This window comes from Anomalospiza imberbis, chromosome 1, assembly GCF_031753505.1.
Source record: "Anomalospiza imberbis isolate Cuckoo-Finch-1a 21T00152 chromosome 1, ASM3175350v1, whole genome shotgun sequence".
Classification (NCBI taxonomy): domain Eukaryota; kingdom Metazoa; phylum Chordata; class Aves; order Passeriformes; family Viduidae; genus Anomalospiza; species Anomalospiza imberbis.
In genome coordinates, this window is record NC_089681.1 from 94632251 (window position 1) to 94660014 (window position 27764).

General features: G+C 38.6%; 1 protein-coding gene across 4 annotated transcripts in view; it reads right to left on the bottom strand.

Annotated features, from left to right (window-relative positions):
* The window catches only part of TPPP (tubulin polymerization promoting protein), an 84876-nt gene that overhangs the window by 47080 nt on the left and 10032 nt on the right, over positions 1–27764 (bottom strand). For all 4 annotated transcript variants that reach the window (XR_011002552.1, XM_068200516.1, XM_068200492.1 and 1 more), the window contains exon 2: positions 18028–18279. Coding sequence is in view for 3 of the 4 variants with exons in the window: in XM_068200516.1 (XP_068056617.1) it covers positions 18028–18275 (248 nt within the window). In the remaining variant the exon portion in view is untranslated. The remainder of the gene's footprint in view (positions 1–18027; positions 18280–27764) is intronic.

Genomic DNA, 27764 nt, shown 5'->3' on the forward strand with positions numbered 1-27764 from the left:
GTAAAAACATACGTGTTTGTGCGAGAGGTTGTTTCAGTGATCCTGATAACAGAGAGAAAACACAGATGTATGTGTATCTGCTAACATTTTTTGCTGGCAATATGAGAAGGTGGCAGCATTAAAAATAGACAGCTGGCATTAACTGATGCCAGCACGATCTCAGTGTGTAAGAGTCATTGACCATGGTTGGAGACAGAAAAATGTGAAATCAAGAATGACACACTAAGTGAAAAAAGAGGAACTAACTACAGTGTTAGTCCATAGTCATAGGTCAACATGCAGAGAAAGCCACAAAACTGCTTGCCATAACCAACAGTCAAGGACCAAATCACAACCTTCAAGAAAGGAGATTCCAGAGTGCAGTTATGCACAGAGCAGAAACCAGATATTTTCACTCTCAAAGAAAACAAGAAATAGAATAGAAATAATGAAGAAACTTCATATTTCTCCCCGACTGAATGATTGACTTCCCATATGAAAGGGAAAAATGGATGGTGACAGCAAAGCTCTAAATATACAATCCCCAACCTTGGAGAATTTCCCATTCTATGTCTCCTTGCAAAGGAGATCTCACTCTATGTTAAAATGACAACATCCACAATGATGCTCTGCTCCCCATGTCACTCTTATCTTCATTTCTTATGAAACAGCAATTAGAGATGGAATTGTCTGCCTTGGCAACATTCTCATTTTACAAAACAAAATGCAAGACAGAATAGGTAGACTCTGGCCAAAACAGTCTCTCAAACAGTTTATAAATGAGAGTAGGAGAGCATTTGAAGACAGCAATACTATTTTTAAAAAGTGCAGATGGGAAATGGTAAGGCTAAATTATAGAGCCGCAAAGCCCCTGTAACACTTATACATGAGAGCATCTCATTTCCACTACAGATCCACAAGCCAAACCCATTTGTCTGCTACTGCCAATGCAGAGAATATTCTTTAATTAGTTCTTCTGCTATGCCTTTATCTTTACCATAACTTGTGGAAATAGATATCTACCTTAGCTTAGGGAAAAAATAGCTAATGCATCTGACCATTTACTTCATATACCTCAAAAGCAATCTCTAGGCACTTTTCATCTCAGCAGAAGGTTGTTGCAATTGACAATGCAACCCTCAATCTGAATGAAAATCCCCCTGCTAATCATAACCAAGAACAATTGTATGAAGCCCCAGTATACCTCACAAGTAATTAAGGCATGTCTGTGAGCTCAGAGACCAAAATAATTCAACATAGGAAAAGCACAGAGCTTTATCCATCTCCTCACAAAAAAAAACCCCAACTACAGAGAAAGAGAAAGCCTGCCAAACAAGTAGATACAATAAAGCTACCTCCAGCTTCAAAAAGAAGCCATTTTGACTCCTTGGGTGAGAGAGACTGATCCTCTCTCTCTGTGTCCAGAGCAGAGAACACATTTTCCAAATGGAACTCTCAGTTGTGCCATAGAATCTGCAGAACAGTCAATGCCAATAATGTCTTGGCACTTTGTGAAAGCTATAAACAGAGAGTGACCAAATTCTCTATGGGGATCTAGCACCTCCCCTGGATTAAAGATCAGTATATCAGTCTTTACAGTGCTAACTCGTGCAACTGAAACCAATCCAAAAGAAAGGCAGAAAATTATGACAGTTGATACCAATACAGATATTCCGTCATTTACATCGCACTTCTCTATTCAAAACATGCAAAAGGGAAATTGCAACCCACACAGTTGCAACCCCATAGTTGCAAACCAAAATGATCAGGAACAATTGGGAAGACTCCAAGATGCTGGAATAAATTGTGAAAGCAGAGAGGAGACTATAAAAGAGCAAGCATATCCTCTTTTGGAAATCTGTGACTTATTTAGACCAACACCTACTGAAGGAAGGTATTGAGCCAATGCTGGGTAGGATTTGCTGCTCTCTTGATTTCTGCTTTGTACAAAAGGGTAGTTTCATCTACAAACACAAATTAGTACATTCTTACACTAGCAATTTCCAGCAGCTCTCAGTTACTTACATTCAGAAAATGAAGCTTCACGTCCATTTTTCTTGTATTACTATCTCGATTCTGAAACTGTTTTCTTCAAAGCCTCTGATTTCACCAGCAGAAGCAACAAAGTATTGCTCCAAACTGTCATCCACTGACATGTTGGTGCAAGAATATTCAGTGTATCTATTCCCACAATATTTTGTATAGAAGGGCAAGTTTTCTAAATAGTGGACTTGTGGAATTGGAAATGGTGCAATTAGTATTAGACTTCTGTGCTCTTATCCCAGTGCATGTCAGAAAACTATCTTACTTTCCAGGTGTATACTAACTTATTTGTGGTATAAAATCTTCTGAATGTAGATCATCGATGAATTTCCATGGGATCTAACTCAACATATAGGGGTCTCACCCTCTATCACCACTGCCAATAGGGTAGATGCTATTCATAAGCAAGTCAAGGATATCCTCGCAACCTATAAAGCACAAAGCAAACTGGCTCTTGCAAGAAAATAGGATGGTACAAAACCAATAGATTAACACAATGCCATGTATATATACACAGTTCAGCTCTGTTTTATGTTGCATGTACCAGCCTATGCAGGTCTACTCTGAAATCTCCCAAAACACACAACTGACAAACATCTTTGCAGGTTTAGACGTTGGTCTTTTTTATTACAGAACCTCTACATTAGGAATGTTTATTGAAGTAGTCAATTTAAACTAGCTTAAGTTCTCAACAGATGTATTTATGGTTATTTTAATGTCTCATAGTAAGGACAGCAAAACCAGCAGAAATTCAACAGCAAATGTTTCAGGCAAATGCTCTCCTTCAATTACTTAACAAAGTTTGACAGGGTAGAACACAATAAAAGCAAGCTTTACACACTCCTGAACATCTTATCCTACACATACAGAGTACCCTGTACCTACACAAACAAAGCTCTGAGATTACAGCTACAAAAACTACTAAGTCTTTATGTCTTTCTAACCTGCAGTACTTATAGGGTGTCCACCCCTTCAGAGGCATTAGAAGCCAAATCCTCTCACATTTCAAAGCTCAAAAAACATCCATATTTTCAAATGGAGCTCAACAAAGATGACAAGCAAAAATTCTGGCCAGAAATCTTCTGAGTACATGCAAACCAGGTACAATCTATATGTTTCCTTTTCTAAACACAACAGCATATGGCAATTAACAATGCTGTTGAGAGGTTAGTCAATACTGTAACCCCTTTAAAAATAACTGTGTATGTTGCAGAAGCTGTGCTCTTCAGCAAATTACTTCTTCCAAGATTAGGAGATCACACCTGGGGCAAGCACATATACAAATCTAATCATCACTTGGCCTAAGTTATTTGGGTAACTGTCTCCAGAAAATATGTGTCATCTTCTTTATCTCAAAGTTTTGACAAATGGAGTTGAAAAATTTCCAAAAAGAGCAAATGTCATGTCAAATAACATCAAGTTAATGCCCCTAACATTAAAGAAGTCCTGCTCTCTATGGGTAGTCCTTAAGTCTGATTGCTCTTATATACCTCTGCTGTTTACCTCAGGTTACCATCACTTCACTGTCCATCTGGGCTATGGCTTTCACAGATTAGTACTCAAAGACAAGGAAGCCAATGACTGGGTGACACAGTGTAAAATCTAAAAGGGAAATAGAAGGAACAATATTCCAAGCATGCATGAGACAGTGTATTCTTGGGCAAAGAACACAAAACTACATCAGGAAAGGAATTGTCAAAGTTGTTCAGAATGACCAATGTTGACTGAAGCTGCAGTCACCTGGATTTGCAAGTCAGACTCAAAACTAGAATGTTAAGCACACAGAGTTCATCCTATTCAGTACAGAAGCAGGAAAACCAAGCAGCTTATTTAACTGCCAAGTACCATCTCTATAGCTTTCTCCATCTGGTTAGAGGAGTCCCAATAGGCAACAGCCTGTTGTCTTGGAAAAAAAAAAAAACAGGATCAAACTAGTTCTGTGCATTTTAGTTCAACAGATTTCCCAGCTATGACATGCACTTGAGCAGAATGTAAATCTCTCCCATTACTCTCAGCTGAGGTGAAGTGATGAAAGAAAAGAAAACTGTCTGGAAGAGGACAGCACAGCTCCAGCTTTTCTGTAAAGGTAAAGAAATAATTTATATTTGATTTTACTATGAAGTCTTGGGAAAAAATCATGCTATTTATGTTTTTTTAATAAAGGATGAACTGCTGAAACACATGGCAAATGCACTGGCTCTCTAAAGGATCTACTAAATTGAATATTCTTCATTGTTCTTTTTAAATTAGTACCAGGACATACTGGGAACAAAAAAACATTTAATCAGATTATCGTCCTTCATTTTAGATTTGCATTCACACCACTCCATCATCTCTAACAATTAGCATTAAAAATGTCCTGAACTCAAATCTCAGTTAGTTCACCACCATTTTCATCTGACATCTAGAATAAAAATTCTTTATTTCTGGATATACACAGGATAATCACCTAACAGAGTGGCTATCGTGTGAGGTACATATTTTCTTTTACTATAACTACCTTTCTGTACCTTCTTATATTGTTCTGTTAGACTCGAAACCTATCTCCCAACCTATAAAGCTCTTTAGACTAAAAAAAAGACAGAACTGATAAATGCCAAAGTACTCCCTTTTTCTGATTTTTCCTATTTATAGGCTCTTTCAGGAATACCAGCTCACCTATTAAATTTTTTTGCTGAAAATTCAAAAGATGCCAAAAAAATCAAATAAAACATCCTCCCTAGAAATCCTCTCTTAGAGCTGAAAACACTAATCAATGCATACTGTTTAGAAACCTACAAAACCTTCTGTTGGCACCATGCCAAATGCAAACAGTTTGATGGATGCTGATCTGGTGATGGCTGATGGATTACAAATGCCCCAGGCACCTATTTCCATACAGCATCCATGACAGGAAGAAAATGTAAACAGCCTAAATTTGGAAGAAACATTACTTACTACCTGTTTCAAATTGCAACACAGGGATACAGCCCATAAAGGACTATCAAAATAGGACTCCTTGTATTTCCCTAGTAACACAAACTATCTTAAGCATGCAGCAACCGTAGCTGCCGTGCACAGAAAGCGATGGGAGAGCTGATGGTAAATACTGCAGTCTTCACTTTTTAAGCAGCCCATACCACAGAGGCTTATTCTAGCAGAAGCAAACACCTAACACTTTTCTGTGAAATACAGACTGCATATGATGATGAGTAAGAACTGCCCAACCCTCTACTCTATGATCCTCTAGTCAGTAGCTTCTTCTATTACTCTCACACTAGTCTGGGTCAGATAAACCCTCCATTCTCAGCATAGTCGGTTCCATTCAGAAGTTTAACAAACACCACCCCCCACAGAGAGTAACAAACACCTCCATTATGACAAAGCAGCTAAATCCAGGGTTAATTGGTACTGCACTGGGAATTGTAATGAGTATATCTGGAGATTCTGTATAACGGAGATAGATTCTAGACAATAAGCAGAGACACATTTTGTCTTCTCACATAAATTTTTCAGTTGTGCTGTAATGAACTACTATTGTGTTACAGTATCACTGTGTTACCTGTTAACTGCAAGAAAAACAACTTCTCTTGTATAAAATTATAATGATATAAAAGCTATCAGTTTCATCTTCACACCATTAAAAACATCATATTGACAGTACACTAACATAATCATTTAGTGTTTCAAATTCAGTTTATTCTTTTTTTGTGCATTTTTTCTTAGAAATACAGTATTTTTCCTCATTTTGTCTTAGTGTCTACAAAGAAGTGCTGCTAAGATAACAAGGGGCTTGGAGCATGTGACATACATGGAAAAGATGACAGGAATGTGTTTATAAAGACTCAGAATTAAAAAGGGAGAGACAAATCTTATTCCTGTCCTCAACAGAGGCAGTTCAGAAGTAAACAATAATGGGCATGATTTGGAAGATATGAAATTCCAACTAGACACATGAGAGGTTTTCACCACTGTGGTTGGTCAAGCCTGGAAAGAGTGGGGGATTATCTGTCCCTAAATATTATCAAAACTTAAAATTACTAAGTCACAGAACAATTTAGGTTGGAAAGAACCTTTGAATATGAGTCTTTATCTAGTATAAGGCCCTGCTCACAGCAAGGCTCAAAGAGGCTTACATAGAAACTTCTCCAGTCAAGTCCTGAACACCTCCAAAGTCCCACAGACTCCATAGACAACTTATTCCAGGGACTGACCACACTGCAGGTAAGTAAAAAAAAACACAAAACAATCCAACATCTCATCCAAATTCCATATTACCAATAGTCCAACTTCTGTCTGAAGCAGCTCTCATACCAAAGACAGGAAGTGAAAGCTGTTGTCTTTAAACTCTGGAAACCTTAACAAATGCCACATTCCTCCCTTGCCCTTTCTCAAGAAAGGCAACTCTGCAAACTTTTTGCCTGCTACCTCAAGATAACTGATGAATCAAGGACCAGTTTACAGAGCAAGCAACACAATCCATTTCATTATTTTCAATAATTTGAACTAGTTCCAGAAATGCAATATCAACCCTTAAGAAACTGAAATGAACTACGGTAAAAAGGAAATGAGAGCACAAAAGTCAAGAACATGCATTTTGTCTACTGCAGTACAGAAGTATATAGCAGTTTGCCAAGGAAAAATATATTAACTGAAAGCTCTGCAGCTGCACTGGCTTGGCTTGTTTGCAGCAGGAAGACTGTGTGAATTTTATGGACTCAAAGGACCGCATAAAATCAACTCTTGTGTCAAAAGGCTAGAAGCATTACATGAAACTAGTGAAGCCACAGTCATGCAAATAAGGTGACAGTGTGAGACTGGAAGATTTCCCACACTTGCAGGAGTTCTCCCTCCAGAAGAAAGTAGAGGCAAAGAAAAGGAAAGACATTTCAGTGCTGCCAAGGCAGCGTTCCTCATTTTCTGTCAGCACACATTACCATCCCTTCCTCAAAGCTCACAGTTCAAAACCCAAGCAAATGTCACAAAAGCTTTGCACCCAGCACAGTGCAAAGGGCTCCATGAGCAGGGCAGTGTAGCACCACACTCCTGAAGCTGCACAGGGCTCACTCCTGCAGCACCACAGCCCCTGGCAAGCTTGCGGGAACTTTGTGCTGGGCAGCTCTGCACACAGCATGGCACCATTCCCAAAAGGCTCTCCGCAACCAATTCCTGGGAAGGAAAAACACCGAGAAAACCTACTGGACTTCAGGAATATCACACATTCCAAACAGACACTGAGTGCCCTCGCTTTCACAATGAATTCTTGGCTCAACTGAAACAACTTTGCCTCAAGGTATTTTCCACCGCTTGCCACCGCTGACAAAGATTTAAAGCTGCTCCACAGCTTAGGCAGAAACTTAATGATGCAAAACGCTGCAGTAGGATTGTCTGGTTGGTTTTCCTTCCTGAATTACAAATGTCCAGATAGTACAGAAACAGTCCCTGCCTGCCCAAGGAACTGACTGTGGCTCTCCAGCAATCAGTGCTGGGAGTGCCTGCACTGCCACAAACACTGGTGACAGGCAGTTGGTGAGCTGCTCTTCTTACTCCTCACCAGAAGGGTGCAACACCTTAGCCACAGTACTTCTGGCTACACTGTCAGCTGCAGCCAGCTTTCCTCGCTGAAACGGAATGCTTTCCTACATTTGCTCCTTCAGCCATAAAACTTCACTATCTAACAGGACATCCTCCTAGAAAAAGTTGCCATGGAGATTTCTTTATGCAATTAAAAAGCTCTGGGAGCCCGCAGAATCGGCACCAACATTCATAGTCTCAGCAAGGTTTTGAAAATTTTCAATCTGCTGGTAATATCCACCACCTTTGTAAAAATAAGAAAAAAATTACTGTAACAGGTAAAAAACAATCAAAGAGAAAGTCTACCCTCTTTTGGGGTGTGGGGGGCGTTGTAGCAGAACTCCATACCAAAATTGTATTTACTTTGTTTTTAAATTCATGGGAATACATGTACATGCATTAGAAGTCTGCAGAAAGTCAGAAACAGAGATCAAGCTTCAGATAAAACTTGGATTTCATTCGTGTTCCTTTGGTTTAGGCGCGTGCACGGGCACACCCACACCAAAGAAAACAATAAGCACCTCCACTTCAATAATGCCAGAAAGTAACACCATTTTAACTAATCCTGGTGAGGATTTAATGTCCAGTCTTTAATGAGACTTGCTTCAATACAGTTACAAATAAGTCCTCCTAAACATCTCGGTAATGGAAAGAATACATCAATTAGGCTCTTCCAAGTCAAGCCACTGTTGTTTTTTTAAGGACAGATAAACAAAAAGGTTGAAGAATGATAAACACCACGTCAGATGGAGCACACTTCCATTTACAAACATCACATCCCAAGCAGACTATATCTAAATTTTTAAAGTAGTTTTACACACATAGGCAGATTGAATATATCTAATTGTAACATGTATAATATATTAAACCTCTTTCTGAGATGAAGGATTTCTAGGTCACATCTAGTTTGAAGAGTAAATTAGATCCATACACACACATTTTCTCCCTATAAAATTTCCAGTCCAACTTCAGAACAAGAAGTTAATTTCTACTGCCTATACAGGAGCACAAAGAAACTTTTATTTATTCCACATGTCACCATGTACCACAGCCAGGCCCCTGACCATCTTGGTGGCCCTGCACCAGGCCTCTTCCAGTTTATCAATCAATCTATTTCCTGCACAGGGGAGCCCCAGACTGGGCACAGCACTCCAATACAGTCTTACAAGTCCAAACTGAATGTAAGGATCACCTCCCCAGACCTGCTGACCACACACTGGCTCATGCAGCCCAGTATGTAGCTACCCTTCCTTGCTGACACAACTCAAACTCACTGCAAGGACTACTGTCACCTCACCTTCAGAAGTGTCCCGTCTGTGCTGGTTTTGGCTGGAGTAAATTTTCTTCAGAGTGACTAGTATGAAGCGGTGTGTTGGATTTGTGCTGAAAACAGTGTCGATAATATAGAGATGTTTTTGTTATTGCTGAGTAGCACTGAAACAGCTTCAGGGCCTTTTCTGCTTCTCCTGCTGCTCCTTCAGCGAGAAGGCTGGGGGTATGCAAGGATTTGGGAAGGGATACAGTCAGGACAGCTGACCCCAGCTGACCCATGGTATATTCCATATCATATGACAACATGCTCAGCATACAAGCATTGGGAAGTGGGGGATATTCAGAGTGATCATCTTTCAAATTCACTATTCTGCATGATGGAGCCCTACTTTTTGGGGGATGGCTGAATACCTGCCTGCCCATGGGATGGGGTAAATGACTTCCTTAGTTTGCTTTAGTTGTGAGAGTGATTTTTGCTTATCCTATTGAACTGTTTTTACTCAACCCATGAGTTTTCTCACTCTTATCCTTCTGATTATCTTCCTCATCCCACTGGTGGTAGAAACAGAGTGGCTACATGGGGTTTATATTCTAGCTGGGGTTCTTAAACTACGACACTGACACCATCACCACCTCCAGAGCTGCCCCCTAGACTGCTGGCCAACTCTCCAGCCCATACCTCACCAATTTGGTGATGATGTGACTGGAGTCAAGTCCTTGCCTTAATCAATGTATACCAACTACACCCCTTTACCCACAGTGTCAGTCATTTCATCAGAGAAAGCAATGAGGTCAATCAGGCATAACTGGTCCTAAGAAAATCCATGCTGGTTGCTCCAAATCACCTTCTTGTCTTTTGTGTTTTAAGAAAGGACTTCCAAAAGGATTTACTTCATAACCTCCCCAGGTACTGAGGTTATGCTGATTGGCCTGAACTTCAACTTTGGTCACTTTGTTTCTTCATGCATGGGATTAATTCCTCTCACAAAGCCTCTCCCTGCTTCCGTCTCTTGTGTACCTCCTTCTCATGGTCCAGCCCAGTCAGAAACTCCACATTTACTCTTGCTACCCCATTGCCATGCTTGCCTGACTTCCTGCACATGGGAATGAAATGTTCTTGTGCTCTGATGAAGCTGCCATGAAGATCAAGCAGCTCTTCTGGACACCTCTACTCTCCAGGGCAGTTTTCAGAGAGAAAATGCAGAGGCCAAGATCTGCCCTTCTGAAGTTCAGGTTTGTAATTCTGTTGTTAATCTTGATCATTCCCCTCAGGATCTTAAACTTTACAATCACCTGGTTGCCACAGACAAGGCTGCCTTGTCCTCTGCATCTTAATCATCTTCCACTTCAATCCATGAAATCAAAAATGATATTTAAAAATCTGGAAAATACTTGCCTATTACTTAGTTTATTTAGTCAGTAAAACTAAGGCAGATTTCAAATAGCTGCTTTTATAAATGAAAAACAGGTAGTTTTAAAATATGGTGCAACAGACTGACTTGCAAAAAAAAACACTAAAAACAAAACAACTGACTTCTACTCTAAGCCAGTAGAAGTTTGTGTAGCACACACATGGAATAGGCCACAAAGTGTGGCAAATACCAAGCAAGCTGCTATATACAGTACTGTGTATGACATCATGCAGCATTCCATATCAGCTGGGAAATTAATCACTCACCACCATATCTATAGGTTTTCATGTGATGTCCTGCAAAATGGTGTTTTTAAAATCCTAATCAGCAAACATCATTACAGGTATAAAATTTACCCATTATACATGCATAAAACACGCCTGTGTTACAGCAAGTGAATTTAAAACCATCTTCCTTCTCATATGCTATCATAGTTTTACTTTAAGAATTTATGCCTCTTGGCAGGAGAGGGAGAAGACCTCCTTTGTTTTTTTAAATGAAAAGCTTTTTGAAGGATAAAGTGCTAATGGCAGCATTACATTTGGCTCTTTAGGCAAAAAAGGCAATTGGATCTTAATTTCAATTACAATGTAGATGTGGCAAAAAAGAACACTTTCTGTTGAAACTTACCTACATTTCTACCTAAAAATTTCTACCTACTTCACAATTTGCCTGAGACTTACCAGAAAAGATTTTGCTCTGCATATTGTTCTACAGTCACTTAAAACTTATTTCGTGATGCAGGCATACTAAAGTACAAAAATTAACTGTTATGCCTACTTCATGCATAAAGTAGGACTACAAAAATCCTTTTCTATGTCACTATCAAAAGAATGTCTCCAGTAGGGATGTAAAACACAGCTTGCAATACCTAGGTACTTCATTTATATATAAAGACCACTTCATACTTATTTAAATTCTTGAAAAATTTAAAAGAGGCTTCAGTAAAAATCTCCATTAAAGACTATTTACTTCAGAGAAACCTCATGGATAGGTATTTGATTTGAATGAGCTCAGGTGTCAAAGTACTAGTCCTTTCAAATACAAAAAGAAAGCAAGAAGCATCATACTTATTCAATATAAAGAAAAGACAGCAAATATATTACAGTTGACAAATGGGGAAAGCACATACTCGTTCTTGCCAAGAGTTTTCTTGCCAGCTTCTCAGAGCAAACATTGCCCATTTCAAGTCTTGCAGCCACGGTGAACTATTGCTGCATTATGGCCCAGTTGTTCTCAGGTGGAAGCATTCTTGCAGAGACGTGATTGATCCAGGCTGTGGGAATTAGGCTAAACAGCCAAGTGTGCAAGACGGTGAGGACAGTGCATGGGTGAGTCTGCTCAAAAGTCAGGGCACAATAAAGTGTGATGTGAAGATTCTCCATGGGAACAAAACATTCCTTTCTCAAAAAGATGGAAGAGAGTTTTCTGGGCTTTAGAATACATGGCTTCCTCAGCAACAATAAAACATGTCAAAGCAATATCAGGAACTACTAATGGCATTTCAGAAGACAGTTATGCTTCCACTTAATCTTTTACCAAGAATATTTTAGAGGGCAGGGAGTAAGGTGTATTTACAAAGTTTCTGTAGCTTAACTAATCTTCAATAACAATCCAGTATAGAACCACAAAAATTTGTTTAAAATTTAACACATAGTAACATCAAAACAAACAAATGTTTCCATGGAGATGGCTACCTAAATAAATGCTCACAATGGATCCAAGAGCTGACGTCACCCAGGCCTGCCTGCAACCATAGTAACATGCCAGTGTAAACAGAAATATTTTTATTTTTCTATCTAATAATATCATAGAGTTAGCATTTTTATGGCAGTGCTTAAACCATATTCTTGCAGTGCTGAGTGGTAACACTTCTAAAATAAGAGCAGAGATATTTATATAGGGGCTATTACTATGACCATGTTAACAACATACAACATGTGGAGTATGTGTACAGCATAGCTAACATATCAAACTTCCCAGAGCAGTTGTTGACCCTCAATAAACAAAGAAATTTAAATTCCTAAGGCAACATGCCAGAATGCTGGTAAAAGCTCAGTAGCATCTATTATTCTTGGGTGTTCTGCTTTCCTTAATACAAAAATCCTCAAGTTCTTAGACTGTTGTGTCTCACCATCTAGCTGGAGTAAGAAGAATGCAGCCACATGTTGCTTTTCATACCAAATGCAGAACTCTTCAGTGCCCTTCTCCTCTGTCACCAATGACCTTGCTTTCTCCAAGGCAACAAGACTGACTAAATCCCTACTTGCACTCTGGAAGCAAAATACATGACACACAGGCTACAAACTTTTAGAACTTCAGAAGAGTACCAGAAAAGAAACAGTTAATGAAGAAATTTTTTACGAAAGCAGGCAAGTGTTTCAGTGACTGAAAAGATGCCCATGGAATTCCCACCGTCATGAAAAACATCCATCTTCAAATACTTCAAATACTTAAACAAATCTTCAAATACTATTGCATGCCTGAATATTGTATGTCTCTAAATTCAGTGGGCCCAGATTGCATTATCGCTTTTCATTTAAAAATATATAAAAAAAAGATGTCTATATAAGGTTCAGAGAGTATGGGAAAAATTAATGCTTTGAATGATCTAATATGACTAAGATATTTATACTAAACTCCTGCATTTTAGCAGAAATCTGAGCTACAGGGAAATCGAAGATATTATCGTAACAAAAAAAGTCAGAGCACTAGTGTTGGTCCTGTCACAAATACTTCAGCTACAGTAATTTACGAAAACTTCCTTTCCTATAGAATATGACTGTAACTTATTCTTTGTCTTTAAGTATGGCACTGAATTTATGGACCAGTTAAAAAATCACTTCCTAGGAAGTATTTTCAGGCTTTTTTTTTTTTAACAAACCCATAAGCCATTTATTTCTGAGAAGAGGTTGCTTCCTTTGCCATTTACAGAGAAAAGGTTTTCCTGGTACCAGTTAGCAGAAGGGATTTTTACATAACTTTAAGCAAGTAACTTTAGGCTAGCTTTGAAATTAAAATTTACCCTGCAAATGGTGTTACTGTTTTATGTAGTGCAAAGAACACATGAAGAAAATGTTGACCATGAAACTAGAAAAAAGAAAGCTTACTGCATAATTACATTTACAGTTATGTACACTTCTGTTGGCTTTGCTGCATTTTTTAACAGATTTCATCCTGTAAGATATGGTAGAACTTCTGTCATTCAATCTTCACAATTTCTTTTGCTCTTCCAAGTACAGGATTCATGGAAACTTAATGACATTATAAGAGATGGCTTTATTGTATGCTGTATAACCTAAAAAATAAGAAAAGAACTGCAGACTACTTAGAGAAACTGCAGACTATTCCAACTGCATTAATGCAATCCAAAGATTTGGCATAAATGTGAGTGTTTTAACTCTGCTCAAATAATAAATATTCATACATGTGTCTACTCTCATATGTGAGCTTCAGCTTTCCATTTCAAGTAATTCCATTGCAAAATTCTTTGCTGCTTCATTTCTTGTATTTTCTGAGCTAACAATTTTAACAAACATAAACTTGTATTACAATCCACTAAGTTGGAAGGACTTGTGGGACCCTACAAATTACTGTTACACAAAAATATTTGGGGTGGGGCAGTGGAGAAATCACCCAGTTTACATATTTTCTTACCAAATAATGCAATTCTAGCAATAATTCTTTCATGTCTATTACTGTGGATACTTTGCATTAGACTATTCCTTCTTCTTATCCTCAAATACATATAAATGTTGTGCTCACATGAAGGCCTTCAGTAGACCTTTTACGCAAGATAAACAGACAAACTACATTTCAGTCTGACCTGACATTCTCATGCATTCTACACTTATTTTCTTATTTGTAACAAAGGTTCAATAGAATTTCTTCAACCTTTATAAGAACATTAAACTTAACTTCAAATGAACTAATCTCTGAAAGACAGACACATAGGTCCCAGCTTTCAAGAAGTATCACAGACTATTTAAAACTTCTGAAGTTTTGTTCACTTGGTTTGGCAAAGGTGAAGAGGGTGTGTTAAGTCTACAAAAATGTTCATTCCTTCTGAGGTAAAACCTCTCCTGGAGCAGAGCAAGTTGCCAATAGGCGAATAAAACATTATATTTCAGTAGCTTATAGGTACATTATATTTCAGTAGCTTATAGGTAAACATATCTCTTATTAATTTGCCTTGTTATTTGACCCTATCAGCAATGTTTAGTTCCTACCTATTTTGCCAGTATCTACTAGAATAATAAATTAAGCCAGGGAAAGTTAGCAAGACAACAAATGTGGGCTTTATACACAGTAACTCATAAATCCAAAGAACATTTATATTAGATTAATTATTTTCTAGTGTCTGAACAACATGTGCCATTGTCATAAACTCTAAGTATAGCTTGCTAGAAAACAACCCTGCTAGGTACAGTGGCTTCCCAGTAACAGAACCAACAGAAAATATGTTTGGAAGTTCTAACACAAGCTAGATGGCAATTGTAGTTGGGTATGGTAAACATTTTTTTTTTAATGTTTGTTGTGTTCCCTGGCTAGCCTACAACTGCTAAAATCCACCAGCCCCATCCCACCAAACCATCACTTTGGCTGATCATAAGAATCCCAGGCTGAGGCTAATCTTGTGAGACACACTTTAGCTCAAGAGCCCAAAACCAAGAGTGATGCAAAAAGCCTTCTGGTAACCATAAGGAGAATTCTTATTGAGGCATAGAAGCTGCACTTTGCTTTTTTAGAGGGAGTTGGAGTTTCTTCTATAGTGGTTAAGGTTTTACATTTAACATAGATGGGGAAAAACTTGGTTTGTCAAAAAAACACAGAGCTCTGCTGGAAAAAAGCTGTTTGTAAAATAAAAATTAGTGTGAGTTTCTTATGTGAGTATGCCTGCTTTGATTAGGTACCAAATCTATCATTTTCCTTAAGCTTAGGGTTAAATGTGAAGTAAAAGAGAAAGCAACGAAAAATAGCTGTCTGAACATGCTCAAGAAATCCTGTATACCCAGCTTATGCTTAGCCCTCATAAGTTAAAGCATATTACTGACACTTGAGTTCCTACAGCCATTACATCTTCCCTTTTTATAACTTAAACCTAAAATATTATATGTGAAATAAATGTGATCTAGACTAAAAAGAATTGCTGACACTCAAGAATAAAAATGTAAAAAATCCACAAAAGCCCAACAGTTAAGAAAATGTGGAAAGGTACCTACTGAAAGTATACATTTAATAAATATAGACCTTCCTAATAAAGACAGCAAATCTCAGCTCCCATATGCCACTTAAGCAATATAATTTAAAAATAAAATAATTTTAAAAGAGAAGAATATATAAAATATATAAGTATAGGTACAGCTTGAGGAATTAACAAAAATTCAACAATTAAAACTAAGATACTTTTGCATTTGATGCAGTTATCTACTAAGCTATTAAATACTGGAGTGCTGGTTTTGGCTAGGGTAGAGGTCATTTTCTTCACAGTGGCTGGTATGGGGCTGTATTTTAGATTTGTGCTGAGCATAGGGTTGATAATTTAGCGATATTTTTGTTATTGCTGAGCAGGACTTCGGCACATCCAGAAAAGCCAAGGCCTTTTCTGCTTTCCATACTGCCACGCTGGCAATGAATGTGGGGATGCTTGGGAGGTTGGAAGGAGACCCAGCCAGGACAGGTGACCCCAACTGACCAGAGGGACATTCCAGACCACATGACATCATGGTCAGTATATAAAGTGGAAGGAAGAAGAGAAGGGATATTTGGAGTGATGGTGTTTGTATTCCCAACTTGTTACATGTGATGGGGCCCTGCTCTCCTGGGGATGGCTGAACACCTGCCTGCCCACAGGAAGCAGTGAATCGATTCCTTGTTTTGTTTTGCTTGTGCACATGGCTTTTGCATTTCCTATTAAACTGTCTTTATCTCACCAATGAGTTTTCCAGCTTTTACTCTAAATTCTCTCCTTAGTGCTGCTGGTGGGGGAGTGAGCAAGCAGCTGCATGCGGCTTGGCTGCTGGCTGAGGTTAAACCAGGATAACTGGATAGAGGAAAAGATGGTATGCCTCTTCCAAGAGAAATGACAACACTTAATAGCAGTCACAGGAGCAAGGTCTGAGAAACTGCTGAGCTAGCTCTCCCCCTCAAGAGACAAAGACAAGAAACCCCAAGCTGAGCTGGGAGCATTCAACAGCAGCAAGGGGATTTGCTAACATTCCCCGGGAAGCTCAGGTACCTGTCACCTTACAATTTACTCTTGCTCAACAGGATGGGATTCCTTCTTCCCCAACAGTCACCAAACCTGATACTTCTTTATATCTGCTAAGGCTGTACATCTGTTTATGCCATATCATGGGGTCATCTTGTCACTAAAGAGCCCAGAAAATGATATGAGAAAGAAGCACTAAGATTATATTTATCTACAGGAAATAATAAAACAAAATGTTAAGCTGATGAAAGCCAAAGAAAATTTGAAAATTATCATAGATCAAGAAAGAAACAAAACCCTACAGCCTAAACATCCATTTCAAATAAGCCATCTCTCTAATAGTATACCTAACTTCATTCAAGTAGGGACTGATGAAAGGACAAGAGGGTGGGAGTTTGCATATGTAGTGTTTTCAGTTATCTAGATAAGATTCCCCAAGGAGAAAAGAAACAAAGAAAGAAATCAATCAAATAAGTAAGGTCATTCTAACTATATCAGTTAAACAGACAACTTTCAAGATTAAAGGTCTTTTCTTCTCTGCCTTTCTCCAGTTTGATGCAGTCTAAACGGTCAGCACTTGTAGCAAGATTTTCCAACTACCTTGTAAGTAATGCAGTTTGCATGTTCTCCCAGCATTACATCACAACAGTTGAGTGCACAAGCCAAGTAAGTGTTCCTACAGGCTACAAGTACAATTAAGGGACCCCTATAAAAAGCATGTCCCTCAACACAATGATGTGTGAGACAATTTAAACAGTTAGTGTAGTAATAAAAAGCAGAAAAGACAAGATTATCATATCAGATGCCAGGAGAATACAAAAGGTGAAAAGAATCCAATTCTACACATAAAGCAAAACCAAAAAAATTATTTGGGACTTCATACAGAACATGCCGTAACAGATTAATTCCTTGTTAACATATTTCCTTTAATATCTTCTCTTAGATTTGATAAGTTTCTGACTAAGTCTGCCCAGGTTTTCAACTGGGGAGAAAGTTTCACAAAAGCTCCAGTCACAAAAATAAGATTAGACAACCAAGACAACCCTAGTTCATCATAGCCAAGGGTCACCATCAGTCTGGCATGGCCCTACACTTCAAACCTGAGATGGTGCTGTGCTGGACATCATGATTGCTGTTAGAATACTGACTTTTAGTACACATCCCACCTTAGCCTCCATCCTCTGATGCCAAGCTTTGGCAAGATCATCCTGACATCCTGACTTTATTCAGATATCTTTCAGGAAATACTGACAGCACTTACTGCAGACCAGTTTATTGGAATAGCCTGCATTTATCCTGATCACATCATAGTCTTTGTATAGTATAACACCTGTGAAACTGAAGGCAATTTAAGATAGCAGGTCAGAAGCTGAAAGCTGTATCTTCAGACCAAGCAAGAAAATTTTGTAAAGGAACGAGAAAGAGATTGATTTTGTCAAACAGCGTCCCACAACATCAGAAGCAACAGACGATAAATTTAGATGGTATCTACAAAACACTGGGGGGTGGGGGGTGGGGAGCAGGAAGACAATGAAATTATGGCTAAAATGAACTTACTTGATTTTACTGAAGATGATGTCAACATCTGTGGTTGTCACATTCTTCCCATCTATGATATGGCAGTCCTTACATAGCTTTGACCAGTTCTTCCCATGCATTTCTTTTCCTGTGGCTCTTGTATCACCATGGACAGCAAATTTTCTAAAGGCCTCTTCCAGAGCACTTATTTCTCCTGCCGTAGCTCCTTCATGGGAGTTTGATTCTGAGGATAATCGTTTTGCTGGTTTCACTGATTTTTCAGCCATTGTGCTACAAAGAAAAGGAGGGTAAACTTATAGCATTAATATGCACTTGATTACTTTCTGTCAATCTACATGCTAGAGTCCATGTCACAACATATGAAGTCCATATGAAGTATAAAGGGTCTATAAAATTAGCAAGAACTCACTACCCTCCACCATCAAACAGCAGTCTAAACAGAGAACTATGTAACTCTCTGCCCATCTGGGAAAAAAATCTAGTACATTTAAAAAAAAAAGGTACAGCAAGAAACTAGGGACACAAAACTAGTTTCACCATCATTACATCAGCCATCAAAACAACACTTAATATTTGCTCCTTTTTTTTTCTTAAATGGTAATCATCACAGTCACTCTGTTGATTTGAATAGAAGTATGCCCTTTACACTGTAGGCATTACTATGTATTTGTATTTATGAAGGAAAAATAAATATCCCTATATTTTCTGGACTTCAACTTTAAATTTATTTTTTTCTACTGAAAAATTAAGATTTTTGAAACACAACAAAAATATCAATGTTAGAATACGTTATGTATAGCCCTTACGTTATGTAAGGGCTAACAAGAACAAGACAAGTCTTTCCTGTTATCCAGACTATTTATTTCTCAAGTTTATGCCCAGAGAACTGTAGCTGTGGAATTCATTTGGAATGAACACATCCATTATGGAGGCATACTGAGAAGGGATGTCATTACTGCAGACAAGAACTTTCAGACTACTCCAAGTACATATAGTATAGGTTTGCCTTTTAAATGAAACCTTAAACTGAGCAATAGAATACTATTTTCAGGTGCCTTCACAAAATAACCCCGAACCTTGAAGTGCCAGAAGCACGTCATAGAAACCTTTGTCTTCTGCCCATGCACTTTTGGCATGGCAGAATTAAGAGTCACTAAAAAGCCTAGGCACAGGGCACACTGCCTGCCTGCCCCAACAAGCTGCACACAGACTGTCACCATCATAACATTGGTGGTGCTGCTACAAATTTTTAACCCATAAAGAGATGGTTACAGTATCAGAAATCTGGCAAATGCTAGATAAGGGCTGGAAAGCCCATCATACTAACCCAGCCTTTCTTCTAAACCCCAGCTGTATGTGGGATGTGATTAACATATTCAGAGGTATTTCTAGTTAAGGTTTTATTTCCTCATCAGATAGGAAGTTCTTTTGGTTTATATATGATACATCAGTACAAATGCCTCAGCAAGGGAAAGGGTTCTAAAATTCTGTCTCTTCCTATATTGTTTAAACTCTGTCACTCAAACAACTATGACATACCCTTTCCTGCACACTGTAACAGAACTAACCGTAGCGACTTGCTACGCAGCAGTTATTGTCGAGGTTTTTGATCAGAAATAATCTTTTAATTAAAAACATACTAAAAGGACCTCTGTCCTTCATGCTTGAGCAAACATAGCATGGCCAAAGCACTACTACCTTTTTTGAAAACACGTAAATGCTTAAATCCCTTGTTATATCTTAAGCCTGGGGATCCTTTTGTTTTGCTTACACAGTCAGCACAAGTTTTGGCCAACAAATCAAAATGCTAAATTAAAATTATTACGACAGAAATTTACTAACTGTGGCTTGAGAATTGTATGTGTACCCATGAAATAAAAAATGGAGCACAGAGGTGGGGAAAAGAGTTTGAAAATGTCAAGTTCACTAAAAAGTAACCTGTCACAGGAACAATGTCCCTATGACAGTAACCAATTCCCATTTCTATTTCCTTTGCATTCTACCTACTGTCCAAAGAGGAATTTTACCTCAAAAACCTTATCTGAAAGCATCCCACGACTGAAACTCTAAAACAAAAAGCATGCATAGTAAATTGAAACCTACTACAAACATTAAGATGCATATATTTTTACCAAAATGTGTCTATATCAAATTTTCTGTTTCATCAGGCTACATTCTTTTGCCACCAAAACAGTAGTAAAAAAACATAAGAAAAAACCAAAAAATACTATTGACATAATGTATACAACAGAGTATTTCATTAAAAATCAGATCATGAAGATCTATGATGTACCTCTATATTCAAGGAAGCTTGACTTCCAAAAGCAGAAGTCTCTTCCAAGCTTGTAGAATTTCAAATCAACTGGAGCTGGAATACAGAGCCAGAAATTTTCCAAGTTAATACTAACTGGCTAGAGAAAGAGTACAGATCAGTAAAAAACAAAGTCTGTGTAGGATATTAAAAACCAAAGTTATCTTTGTATGCAAGAAACAGGACAGGAGAAGGTGGAAATTTGCAATGGTAAGGTATGTATGGTTTGCATCAATTTGTAATTTTATCTTGTGGCAAATAAACTTTCCAAGAAATTTTCAAGGACAGCTCCTGCTTGCTCTTAGCAATTCTCTTAAGAAGCTATACTCAGAGTGAGTATCTTTAAAAGATACAACAATAGCACAGTTTACAAGCTATAAACAAGAAAACATCTGCGCCACTGTCTCATCTGAAATTGGAAAATATAATTGCATGCCTACATTTTTAAGTATCTTCTGAACAAAATCTTTCCTTAGCCAGTGCCAGTACCTTGCTGGCCAGTTTTGCTTAATGCTTTGTTGTGTATAACCATAAATCAACTTTGCACAGGACAGCAGAATCGTGTTTTACTATCTTATACAGTCTTTAATATGATAGCTGTATCAACTGAAATAATATTTTACTTACTTTCAGTAGTTGAAAAATTTAAACTTTATAAACTTGTTATAGGAAAAATGCTGAAAGGAACATATTTGGCCTTCAGAAAGATAGTTCCATACTAACTTCTCTCACTCATTAATAAATGAACTCTGTATTGGGGCTTTTTGAGTAGTTCTGGACCAGGCAGAGCAGACACACTACAGAAAAGGCTTTAGTTTTGAATGGTGAAATCTGGTATGCAAAACAGACTCATTTCAAATAAATCCTTGCCATCTAAAGTGAAAAGTCAAAGAGAGATTAAAACCAGGGCTCTGCAGTGCTTGCCAAATATTATCCTAGACACCCCTTGTTGAATCATAATTACAGTTTACTAGTTAAAATCCTATGTAATAGCATGAAATATATTAAAAAGAAGCTACCTGGATTTATGAAACAATTATCTAGTCTCAGTTTCAGCTTTTCTTTCTTAACACTACAAATAACACAGTGTGAAGAGAACCATATTTGTTAACATACTATAATTAGAAGGTAAAGAACTGCACAACACAGGATATGAAATTAGACTTTGAATGAGGCCAGCTCCTTTAACTTTTTTTAGTGATTAGAGGTAAGGAAGGAGATATGTCATGTTGAAGAAATTATCTCTCAAACAGAAATAAAGAATAACCTATTTGACAAAAATTCAAGATCAAATGCTGTTTTGAGTCTTCCTTACCCTTTTTCCCTGGACAAAGGAATCAAAAGGTGCTTAGTAGATTCTGCTAGAAGTAAAGATTAGGAGTAATTTGGGGCAGGCCCACAGTAAGATGATAATTGAAAGACAAAAGAAAGTGATTACTCTAGAATACCAAATATGAAATGCAGTAAAACAAAATTAAGCCACTGTTCAAAAGCATGAGCTGTGTACAGGCTGACTACAATTATAGTAACCAAAGAAATGCCTTTCATCACCATCCAAAAAGTCTAATATGTATACAATTAGACAATACCAATCTCAAGAGCCAGCAGAAAGAAGGTGGGACTAGTCACCAATACAATCCTTTCCAAATACTGCATGCTCCAACCAAGCATCACCAAAAGCAGCCAGATAAGAAAGAAGTACAAGCACATGCTAGAGTTTAGGAGGTTTCTGAAAGAACAACTATCCTCCAAAAAAATGGAATTTCAGAAATCCACAGAATACTTCGAATAGTTAGTTAGGTGCTGTGTTATGAACTGCTAGAGTCTGAGTCCTTTAGTAACATGAAAAAACAGTTCTTCCTTGCCTCAATCTGCAATAGGCAAATAATACAGCACATTATACATTAAGCCAGGGATCAAACTCATGTTAACTGATGTCAGCCACTGACTTCATTCTTATGCTAAATAGACTGAAAGTGCAGATCTGTGTTCTCAGCACATGCCTAACCCATTAGAAAAACTTTTCTAATATCATCAAACTTCCTTTTAGCCAGAGACTAGAATATATACTCATCTGCAGACAGACAGCTGGGAGGCCTCCACTAGATAAAGTCACTTAACCTGAATTCTTCCATAAAAGATGGGACAAAAAGTAAATGTTTCTGTGAATTTCAGTTGTCAATTTCTAGAGCTGTGTGAATACCCAAAGCCTCAGTACTAACCAACTGCCAACTCTACTGAAGGATTTGTATTAATTTGCACTCTTTCACTTATCCACACCCTCTTGTTGTGTCAACAAACTGCAGGAATTCTGGTATAGCGCTGATTTAAATTTGTGGGAATAGCTCTTATAGGTAATCCAACTCTCAGCAGCAAGGAAGACTTACTAAATCCCAGAGTATTTTTTCCAACAATTTAAGAAGCTTATGCAACTCTTATGCATGTGTCCTAACAGGTCAGAATTCACCACAGCACCTTCACTGACCCATCCCGGACAACTAATTCATGGCTTATTTGCTCAGCAGAAAGCTTAGTATTTGTAACACAAATTATCATCACTGCCATGCCATGGACAGGGAAACCAAAGAAGAGGGATGAAGAAACATGTCTGTTCTGCTGCCAGTATTCAGAACATCATGACGACCCTGGAACCCATATTCTACACTACTGTAATGACTACTCTAAGAGCCAGCATTCTCTGACTTGATAAAGGAAATAAAAATATATTCTCACTAGCTGGAAATCTATTAAACCCCTTTAGGATCTCCACATCAAAAAACTGTTTTCTAAAATAAATAAATAAATAAATATATACACACACATCACAGAATCACAGAATGACTAGGTTGGAAGAGGCCTTCAAGATCATCAAGTCCAACCCATGCCCTAACATCTCAACTAAACCATGGCACCAAGTGCCACATCCAGTCTTTTTTTAAACACATCCAGGGATGGTGACTCCACCACCTCCTCGTGCAGGCCATTCCAGAACTTTATCACTCTTTCCGTGAAAAACTTTTTCCTAATATCCAACCTATATTTCCCTTGGCACAGCTTAAGACTGATACACTTATCAGCAGCATACAAAAATCTGAATGCCTATTTTTTTATGCTATACCATATACTTTTTCATATGCTTTGTCTAGCTCACCTCTAATAGCTTTCATTTGCAGGAAGTTTTAAACAGTGTTAAAAAACAGTTTAAATGGAAGTCATCTCACAACATCAACTGCCATGGAAATGAATATGAATGTAACTGTCTAAGACAGTTACAACAGACTAGAACATTGCAGCATTATTACAGCCTCAGATACATTCATGTTAGTGGAAAAGTAAATGTATTTTAAAACTGTTTGTTCTTTAGAATACTTATCCACCAAGAATTTGCTAAAATGAGGTCAAAATTCTAGCGTGAATTAAGGGAAACTTCCAATTCACATTTTTAAACAGCAGACTCATTCAAGAATCAAGCAGACCTCTGACTGCTAAGATTGATGAATTTGCAAATTAACAGCACAATGGCACAGCTGCAATGCAATAATGGTACTGCTAGCATCTCCTCTTTCCTGTAACACTCACTTTTGCCCAGGCCAGCCTTATTTCTCAGGTGTAATATCCACCTCCAGTGCAACCCACAACATGACAACACAAAGTTATGTTTACACTGAGCATCAAGGCCATCATCTAGCTAGCAATCAAAGTCTGCAGTGTAAATTCCTCAGGCTCCTACAACCTAAAATGCACTATCTGTTCAGGGTCTCAATCTTAGCCCTGATACCTCTCTAATTTCTTAATCTTTTCTACCATACGCCCCAGACAATAAGTTTTATATATTCAGTATTTCCTGTTTTCACCTTCCATTCTCCTGCTCATTTTTCTTGCCCACCGAGTGCTGGTAAGCATGTAGGTGCTTAGGACAGGATTTTTATCAGAATCTGTTACTGCACTGTTGGTAAAACTTATCCAATACACCACAAATAGTTGCCATCTAAAATTTCTTAAGACTTTCTAACCAATCCAAGTAAAAAAGAAAGCAACTTTTCAATGAGCAGAGGAGGCATTGTTTATATGATTTGAGCACATAATTCATTATGAAACTGTGCAAGACATTTGAATTTGTCTGACTGCATCAGGTTTATTTTAGTACTTGATCCATCTTCCCTTCTTATAAAAATTTAACAAAATTACAATGAAAGGGAATTCTCATTTATTTTCTCTCTAATTATTTATGCCAAATAAAAACAGCAGAGACAAAGTACAGCAGATGGAATCTTTTTCTCACATTTTTGCATAAACATTCAAGCTTAGGAAAGGATAGACAGATGGAGAAATGCAACATCCTCCTAATAAAAAGCAATGCTTTAGATTGCTCTTAAAGCCTACCTTAAGCTTCCTTCACAGCTACCTGCAGGAACCAGAGTTAAAGCATTTTTCTTCAGAGATCTGCTCTGGTTATATTTCTCCACATGTGATGCTGAAGTGAATGACAGCCATCCATTTTCCCTAGCATACAACACAGAAGGCAAATGAGCAGAGACCTCTGCAAAACAAGCAAAGCTAATAACTCTATCTACAGTTTAACCCATCTTTACCTAAAGAAAATTAAATCCTTTTGCAGGCTTTATGAGGAATTGCATGGCTGAACCTGGAGTTCTCTTAACAATATATGTGAATTTAGCACTATGGACAAGGGCAAGGCTCGCCAGATCACGCAGATACATTTAGACCTTCATCAGAACACACACAGAGTAACAGAAAAGGTATCTACTTAACCTGTCCAATGTTTCTCCTCAGCAAAACAGTATTTCAGACTGTGAACATATGCCATTAAAGGATCTAACTTAGAAAACATATTATCCAGCAAAGAGATTACTTTGACTGCTGACAAATAATTGTTACTGTTGTATTTCTAAAAAACTATTGCTATTCAGCTAGTTACATCTACAATGTTACTCAAGATACAAAGCTAAGTTTAGTTCTTAGAAAATTACATTCCTCCATTTCAAAGAACTGCTTCATAAATATCACTTCTTTATATAAACAAAGCACTTGTACACAGACACACAAACCTTTATCAGTAACAGATCCATTGAAACTTATTTCTTTTAAAAAACAGGTTCACCTGACAACACTTAAAAGTACACAAAAAATCTCTATCTAGCTAACTTTTAACTAGCTCCACAATATCCTGTAATACCACAGTGTCACTTACACAAGGTTTTAACTATGAAGGTAAAAGCATAAATAAGGCATCCACAATATATACATGTACTGGTGAACTCTTATTATGCTTTTTTTTCATTATGCCACTACTCCATTTGAGAGTTCCACTTTCTAAGTACTCATCCTAAGCTCTGCCAGGCTGCTGTCATTGGTAGATGAATAATCTGGACACAAACATTCTGCAATTTCATACACAGGCAAGGACATAAGCCAGTGCCTAGAACCGCCTTCACAGGAGAAAGTGAGTATGACACCAATTAAAGAACAACAAAAGAGGAGACTCAAGTATTTAGATGAGGTATTTTTTCATGGTTGTTCCGGATTGAGCAAAACCAGTGAGAGACTCCAAAGTACAATTTATTGGGAAATACAATTTATTGGGAAAAGGGGGAAAGAGACAAAATACCTGCAATAATACAAAAGGAAGACCACTGACAAAGTCAGAATACAACCTGACACCCCTTTGTCTAGCGTGTTGGTAGCAATCCAAATTGGAGTGGCTGCAGTCCTCTTGGAGTGGCGGACGTGGTTCTGTTAGAGCAGGGGTCCTGTAGAAAAGGTGTAGGCGTCCAGCGGAAACCCCAGCTGTGTCCTCCTGGAAACCTGTGGGAAGGCTGCCTCTCTGCCCAAAAATCCCAGAATATATCAAGGTGGGAATGCTTAGCTCCTGCCCCATGGGCAGAGCATATCACAATGGGCTGATGTCATTCTGAGTCATGCAGTGAGTCCTTAATCACCTGTACAACAGAAACAGTTTTTGGAGGGTGTTATCTCTGAGTCATGTGGAGACATTGATGGGCCCATTAACAGGAGATAAGGAAAACTGCCCAGAAGACAGCTGCTACACAGATGGTAATAGAAAACATCTTGCATTTCAACCTGGGACATTATCCACCCCTTACTCTAGTTCCATCTGTATCACGATGAAACCTTACACATAGTTCTCACTTAAGACTATATTTCCCTGTGGTGCACAATGGGTTTCCCCATCCTTCTGCATTACCCACCAGGTGTAGCCGGGTCCTTGAGCAAAAACAACCCCACGGATGGGTTTGTCTTTGCCTGAGGTGGGATTAATCCAGACAGTCTTCCCTAAAATACCTTTCATTGTATCACAGGAACTTTGTCTCTATCTACTGTGTGCAAGCGTTCAGACTGGGCAGGACCAGCTTGATTGATGGACCCTCGGGTGTTGACCATCCAGGTGGCTTTTGCCAAGTTCAACTCCCAATTTCTGAAAGTTCCCACGCCAAGTGCCTTCAGGGTGGTCTTAAGTAGTCCGTTGCATTGTTCAACTTTCCCGGCAGCTGGTGCATGACAGGGGATATGATATATCCACTCAATGCCATGTTCTCTGGCCAAGTGTTTATAAGGCTGTTCTTGAAGTGAGTTCCGTTTTCTGACTCAATTCTCTCAGGGGTGCCATGTCTCCACAGGACTTGCTTTTCTAGGCCCAAGACAGTGTTTCGGGCAGTAGCATGGGGCACAGGGTAGGTTTCTATCCATCCAGTGGTTGCTACCACCATGGTCAGCACGTAGCGTTTGCCTTGGCGGGTTTGGGGAAGCATGATGTAGTCAATTTGCCAGGCTTCCGTACCAGTACTTCAACCATCACCCACCGTACCACAGAGGCTTCACCCGCTTGGCCTGCTTGATTGCAGCGCAGGGCTCGCAGTTGTGGATGACCTGTGAGATGTTGTCCATAGTAAGGTCCACCCCTCGGTCATGGGCCCATTGGTATGTTGCATCTCTCCCCTGGTAACCAGAGGCATCATGGGCCCAACGAGCTAGGAATAGTTCTCCCTTATGCTGCCAGTCGAGATCCACCTGTGATATTTTCACCTTGGCAGCTCGGTCCACCTGCTTGTTGTTGGGGTGCTCTTCAGTAGCCCGAATTTTGGGTATGTGCGCATCCACCTGTCAAATCTTCACGGTCAGCTTCTCTACTCAGGTGGCAATGTCCTGCCAAATCTCAGCGGCCCAGATGGGTTTCCCTGTGCGCTTCCAGTTGGCTGTTTTCCAGTGACTCAGGCATCCCCACAGAGCATTAGCTACCATCCATGAGTCGGTGTAGAGATAGAGCCTTGGCCACTTCTCTCATTCAGCAATATCCAAAGCCAGCTGGATGGCTTTAAGCTCTGCAACCTGACTTGATCCACCTTGTCCCTCAGTAGCTTGTGCAATTCGTTGTGTGGGGCTCCACACTGGAGCTTTCCATTTC